Genomic DNA, 7,090 nt, shown 5'->3' on the forward strand with positions numbered 1-7,090 from the left:
TCCACAGTGGGATACAGATAAAGGAGCAGAGGAAGGGAAATTTGTAAGCTTTCTCTACACAACTGGATTGAGTATAGTATGTATGTGTGCCATACTCTTCACAAACACATGTAGTGTATCATACTTGTAGCAACTTGCAGAGCACTTTTTTTTTTTACTACCACCTGTCACTTGGACAGTTCCACAGGCAGCAGCTCCCTCTACTGGTCATACTGGGTCCAGCCTGAGGAAATATTCGGACATTCAGAGAACATGAAGCCTGAGGGAATTCAGCACAAAATGTATTGCAGCACACGGTAGTCTTGTAGTCAACACTAAGTCAAGCCGAGACCAAGTCAAGACCAACACTGCAGTTTATCAAGACCAAGACTTTTAGGGGCAGAGACCAAGTCGAGACCAAGACCGAGGGAAGGCGAGACTGAGTCAAGACCAAGACCAGTTCACCACATTACATGACACACAATAAAATGTGGAACGAGATCATAGGTACTTCTCAAACTGATCTGAAAGATCCACATTCCCATAAAAACACCCACGTACAAACACTAAGAGCTGAAATCAACACAAGCATCTTTCTTCAACACTCCTTTTCCATGTTTAACATCGCAGTGATATAATAACACATTTTTAATTAGGGTTATTGGTTGAATTTGAAGCAATACGTTTTACATTCAATCAAAGTTAGGATGTTAACAAATAAATCAGATAATGCAAAAACAGTTTTTTATTGATATTCCCAAAGTTATGGACTGGTCTTGAAATAAAATCCCGAGTCCTCAACGTCCGAGACCAAGACAAGACCGAGTACCAATGCGGTTGAGTCCGAGACGAGACCAAGACCATCAAAAAGTGGTCTTAAGACCAGTCTTGAGTAGCTACTACAACACTAGCACACGGAATTATAAAATTAAACAAAACAAGGCACAAAGCATTTTCAAACTAATCCCCTTTATTCCATTATCCAGGCATTAGGATACATACTTTGGATTCATTAGCTGACAACCTCTTCTTTCAACATACTCATTTAGTAAACTACATCTGATGTGTAGATACAACAGCTCAACAGATGTCCTATTGCACCCGGTTGCATTTTGCAGTATGCAAGCCAACATGCTTTTCTGGCTATTCTAACCCACAATCCTCTGCACAGAATGAGTATGATCAAGAGGGTCAAAGTTCAAAGTGCAATGTTATGACAAAGCAGCTGCAGTATGTAGTAAAAGTAAAAAGTATGCTATTTGAAAAGCAGCACTGGTCTTGACAAACTAATTTATTGCATTGGTGAAATGCATGAAGTGGACGCATATATTTAAACTGCTGGTTACATTCGTAAAACAAGGATTTATTAAAGGGAAAAAAATACTACACACATTGATTCATAGCTACTCTTGATTCTGTTTGTTAAGGTAAAGGAAACTGCCTTGGTCTGCATTCCATGGCAGCAGTAAAATCCTAATGTAAACTCTCCTTTCTTTACTTCAGCTTCAGTATGTGCATATGCTAAATGTTACAGTTTAGTAAATTGATTTACTGTAAAAAATAAAATAGGTATTATAATTCAGTGTTTAAACGTGACATACAGTGTCATACAAGGCAATCTGCTTCTATTATAATATTCTCTTTGGTTTACTCAGTTTATCAGACAGATGTCAGATTTACATATTGTCTCTGGATAAAGAGGAGAACACCTCAAATTGTAAGACATTTAGATGGCCACAATATATTATAGGCTTAATTACAGGAAAAGACTATTTTTATTCATTTATATGTTTGTTTTATGACATGATCAAATTTGAGGTTTAACACAAACCTCGAATAACAGACTGTAGGAAACAATTGCAACACTTGACAGATGAATGGATGAACAAAGAGACCAAAAAGAGACATCAAATGACCAAAAAGAGACACAAACAACCAGAAAGATGTCTCTTTGAATCTGTAGGCTTATTAAGGAGGGGCGGTGTGCCTTTTGTTGTCTCACAATCCATCCATGTCTATAGGACATACAGCATTTACTCAGGGCAGCAGTATCGGCCAGCAAAGAGAACACTCATGGTGGAGTTATGTCTGATGAAGAAGAGGAAGGGGTGGTCTGCGATGAAGGAGGTAGGAATCATTATAGCACAAGGCGTTATGACAGCAGCAGTGGCAGCTGCAGCCTCAGTTCCCTCCTCATTGACCTCCACGAAAGCCTTGTGGACAACTTTTGACAATACCAGATCATTGGCGGGAGACATGCCTGTCAGCAGAGGAGAGAGTCCATTGCTTTAACATGCACACTAAATCAGTAGGCTACTTTGTGCTTCGAATAATTGATGCCATGTCTGTCATGTTATTGTCATGCTTGTTGTTTAGCCCTTAGGAGTCTTGTGCTATTTTATCCTAGCTTTTAATTGCTTTTGATGTTGCCTTCATATAGCCTACCACATGTTGCCTTCATATAGCCTAAAACATGTTTGCTCAATCAAGCATATTGAAGGGTGCAAAAGTAAACTTGCAAATATGAATATAAAAAGGGAAAATTGAGATAACACACTGTGGCCGGATCACGCTGGCATGATTTCAAGCACAACCTTTTGGATATTTTGAAAGATTGATCATTTAATGACATTTCTGTATATTTCTGTTTTCCTTACAGTGCTGGTGATAGATGATGTTTGTATTTATTTCCAGCCAGTAATGTTTTTGTCTCTGCTAAACCAGTGAGTGTTTTTGCACTGCCCTTCTGAGAAATCTCCAATTAATCTATTACAGTAACATCTTTTCTTTGGTCTACATATTTGACTTTTTTTGTCTGTTCAGTTATGTTGTGCTCCTAAAGTAATCATGCAGAATATATACATTTATAGCATATGTCTCACCAGATAAGTCTCTCATTGTGACATCAAAAGCATCCACCATGCCCATGCTGGTCAGGACGTCTTTTAAGTCATACTTGTCCTCCATCTTGAATCGAGGCAGCCTCACCTCAACCTCAGTTTGACCCATCTTGTCTGGATGAGTCCACTCCACAAATTTCTCGTAGGTCAGCTCCCTCTCCAGCTAGTGTGGATGCAATATCAGTTATTAGTCTGTCTGTTTAAAATTAGGCATTTGTTTACTGTATCTGTATGTGTATATATGTCCTACCTTCTCCAAGCCCGTGGTGTCATCCTCTATCTCATTGGGCAGGAAGACGAGCATGCTGAGGTCCTTTCCTTTATAGGGCATCTCTAGGATCTGTACGAAATATTCTGCTTTTATTTATTTTCATTTAAAGATAATTTGATTATCATTTCATAGTTATGGCAATGGAAAGGATCATAAAAACTATAAATCAGATGGTTTCCATCATCACCAAAATGGAACCTATTGTTCTGTAGATCATGGTTAATCTTTCTAACATATTTCATTGAAATCGGATCGCAAATGATTAAAACATTTTATTGTATGGCAGACAGACAGGCATGGGCAAAAACCACACTGTTGAAGAACATGGGCATTACCTGGAAGTTGGCCTCAGGAATGGAGGTGATAGCGAAATCACTTGTCTGGCACATAATCTTCACCGGCTTAGTTTCATTCTAAAGACAACAGCAAACAAAATGCACATTTCTTGTAGTCGAACTTCACAGTCCCTGAAACTGCAATACATACTTGGCATTTTCGAATGCTGCTTTTGTTCCTCCAGGGATGTCTTTGTGCAGCGTTACCTTGTTTATTCTAAACTGAGCATCAACAGTAAAATCCTCCTTGAACTGTTTGTCCCAGTTGCCTTTGAAGTAGATGGCATTGACCAGTACCAGCCTGGTTGTGTTGTCCACCACACCCTGGACCAGCACGTCCTTGATTTTACCTGCATGGTGAACAGTAATGAGCAGAGCCAAAGACAAGGACAGGGACAGAGGCTCATGCAATGTTTTCATGCAAAATTCAGGAAAATTAGATTTCTACTGCTACTTATTCTACTTCAACTACTAGCAGTACTAACAAGAGGAACAACTAGAGATGCACAGAGTTACAGAGTTCTCGGAAAACAAGACCAAAGGCAAAGAACATTGGAAAAAGAGGAAAAAATATTATAGAAACCTATAAAACGCCACAAAGTAAAGGTTGGTCTAATTAAATTGTGATTAAGAGCTTGCTTGTCTAATTTCCTCCAGTCGATTATACCAGAGCCCTGTAGCTCTTATGGCAAGTCTCATCTCCGTAATGTACTGTGGACATGTTATTGTGAGATATACCTTGTGTCTGCTTCTCCACCCAGCTGTTGATATCGACCCTGACCGCCTCTGCGCTGGTTTTGAAGTCCACAGACGCCAGCTCAGTGTTGTAGTGCTTTCTGGTTTCTGCTAAGAATTCCTGTGATGGTAAACAGCACATTTGAATACTCACACCACAATTAAATACTCACATTAACCAAGCAAGAGAGACTTCAATGACTATTATTTCATTTGCGTGAGTATCATTTGCATGTTAACATTTATCAGTTCTTTGAATGTAGGAGGGATTTGTTTACACCGGCGAACAGCAAACTTTTATTTTTGAAATAAAGGCAACATGAGTGGAGAGCTGAAAGTAGGATTGCTTGAGAGCTGATCATCCAATTGCCTCATACTGTTAGCTGGATGAGCAATACAGGTAGCATTTCTTTTTACTGCAACTGCATATCAGGATTTGATTTAATGGTGAGGAGCATCACATGGGTAAAACATAATGTACATAACTGAATACACCAAGACCTTAAATAGCCAACAGACTCACCACTATAACCATGACATTGTATGAATAGGTAAGTAATCCAAATGTATACAAGTAGGCATTTCATGTTTTTTTGTCTAGATGGCAAATCTAAATGTCATAATTAAAAGCAATGATTTATGGTTCCAAAGCTTTTTGTTAGAATTCAATTGTTGGTAGTCTAAACCAAACGGGTTCTATTTTAGGTCAGGTAATTAATTCAATTGCATGTTCACATGCATTTTAGCTTGTATTAACTATTCACTAGCTTTTTAAAGCTAGTTACTTGTCTTAATAGTTAATAAAACTCTTTTTATGTTGCTGTTCTTATAGTAACCTAAATCTTATTTTTGTTGCATTTCATTTTACCCTGCGTAGGAGAGCCCGTTGTGCTCCTTTCTTGAAAAGTGCTAGATAAATAAAATTACTGTCATATCATTATCATTATTTTGGAACATTTTACTTTAAATGTATACCAAGGGATCTCAATGTTTTCTCAACAGTGTACATGTTGCCTGTAAGGATACAACTGGATGTGCAGAACATTGAGAAGGCAAGGTAATAAGCCTGCACATTTACAAGTTTGAGATATGTCGTAATCTTCGATCCACATAACTAAGTTACAGGGGTGCAGTTCCCTCTCTCACCAATAAATTCGGTAATGCTGAGTACAACAGCTTCACATACACCCACCTGAACAAACAGGTAGGACTGCTCCCCATACAGCCTGTTGGCAAGGCTGAGGGCGTAGGGAGCGTCTGCCTTGTTGAGCTCACTCAGCAGTTGGGCAAAGCTAGCATGAATACTATCCTGGCCATTCTGGGGTTTCAGGCACTAGAAAAGCCAGAGAAGACCAGCGTGTTATAAAGACATGCTGAGCCAGCAAGAGATGAAAGACAACTTTTTACTATGTTAACATGGATCATTGGCCTTGACCTCCCACCAGATAGATGATTAGAATAAACACCAAAATCATCATTAACCCTGGGGTACCATGCTACAGTTTGCATACACTGTGTTGAATGTTGAGGCAACCATTATCAAGGAAGACAAATCTGAACTTTAACTTTGGTTACATTGAGGTAAGTTCTTTTTGGATAATGCTACTGTACTGGTATAAAATGGATGAATTTGGTGTCATTTTTTTCATAATTTACTGTAATTAGAGTGATCCTTGGCAAAACCTCCAACAAGCCTGAAGTTTTTAGAAGTTTAATTTCTCTTTATGAGACTCTGAGCACCTTTTGGAAAGAATGTATGAAAAAAGGCAAAAACTGACCAAACAAGAGCCTTCAAACTATTAACATAAATATAAAATAACCCATGTGGAAGCTTTTTAAAAAGAATATGCAGACACAATTATCCACAACATTTTCACAGGGGACCAAAGAAAATTTAGTATGCTGTACTTTTGTTGGTGTGTATTAAGACAGTGAATTTTCCACCTGCTGCATACATCTGCTTGTTTTGCTGTTTTAAGCGTCACATAACACTTTATATTTCCAGTTTCTGTCTAGTGGGAAATTAAGTGTGAAATACACTGGAACCCAAATCTCAGATGTCATCACCAGATGACACCACCCAAGCCAAACCATTAATCATTCCTTTAATTTTGGCTTCGTTACCACCTTGCGCAGATACTGTGGCAATCTGCTGGACTGCTGTATCTGTGTCCGTATCTGCATCCGCGTCTGCATCTGCGACTGCATCTGCGACTGCTTCGGAGGCTCTGTTTGCTGTGCTTCCACCTGCTTCGGTTGCTCTGGCTCAGTGAAGCATAGGACCTGGGGGTGCCAACAGTTTCTCTTATCATTTCTGTTAACATCAATAGTGTGTGTGTGTGTGTGTGTGTGTGGACAGGTCAGATTTTTGCACAGGTTTTACCAAAACTGAAGCATTGCAACTGCACTCTCTGTTAACAGGCCAGCAAACAGAAACCTCTCTACAGCAACTGTGTCATGTCAATCACACAATTACGCACCAAGGCATGCCTGTACATACAAGATTTCCTTACCACAACTGATGACTCAGGATTCTACTCTTTTTACGCATAACCTATGTCAGAATCACATACAAGTAAAATTCCCATGAATGTTCATCAGAAACTGTCAAACACTCATCTACTCCTACTCCCATTGAAACTGTGAAGCTTCGCCTTGCTTTGGCTCATTGCAGTTACTACAGTTAAAGCAATTGTTACTTGATCTACAAGCCTTTTTACACAAGGCACAATTCCTCCATATTTGGTTGTCAGGTTTGCAGTGTAACATTTGTACAACTCCTACTCCTGTTTTCCTATACTATCTGCACAGTGCAATAGTGTCTTTCCACTGTACACTATAGTGTGTACAGAATGCGCCTACCCTTGTCC

The 7,090-nt window shown here is 39.1% G+C and overlaps 1 protein-coding gene across 1 annotated transcript; it reads right to left on the reverse strand.

The window, feature by feature from the left end:
- Positions 1-931: 931 nt before the first annotated feature.
- Positions 932-6,499, reverse strand: LOC123964926 (leukocyte elastase inhibitor-like). The gene is made up of 8 exons (XM_046041583.1): positions 6,348-6,499; positions 5,413-5,553; positions 4,224-4,341; positions 3,693-3,835; positions 3,486-3,563; positions 3,130-3,219; positions 2,862-3,042; positions 932-2,239 (listed from the first exon to the last, which is right to left on the reverse strand). The coding sequence occupies exons 1-8, from the start codon at positions 6,426-6,428 to the stop codon at positions 2,013-2,015; spliced, it is 1,059 nt and encodes a 352-aa protein (XP_045897539.1). The 5' UTR covers positions 6,429-6,499; the 3' UTR covers positions 932-2,012.
- Positions 6,500-7,090: the final 591 nt, after the last annotated feature.

The sequence above is a fragment of the Micropterus dolomieu genome, unplaced genomic scaffold (genome assembly GCF_021292245.1).
Source record: "Micropterus dolomieu isolate WLL.071019.BEF.003 ecotype Adirondacks unplaced genomic scaffold, ASM2129224v1 contig_6607, whole genome shotgun sequence".
Classification (NCBI taxonomy): domain Eukaryota; kingdom Metazoa; phylum Chordata; class Actinopteri; order Centrarchiformes; family Centrarchidae; genus Micropterus; species Micropterus dolomieu.

What these genes read in the sequence shown, in the direction of transcription:
- LOC123964926 (XM_046041583.1), bottom strand. Translation starts at nt 6,428, where the DNA reads ATGCAGTCGCAGATGCAGACGCGGATGCAGATACGGACACAGATACAG. An exon ending in TGCCACAGTATCTGCGCAAG is followed by an intron (nt 5,554 to 6,347) that starts GTGGTAACGAAG and finishes TGGCTTTTCTAG; the next exon opens with TGCCTGAAACCCCAGAATGG. An exon ending in AGTCCTACCTGTTTGTTCAG is followed by an intron (nt 4,342 to 5,412) that starts GTGGGTGTATGT and finishes TTACCATCACAG; the next exon opens with GAATTCTTAGCAGAAACCAG.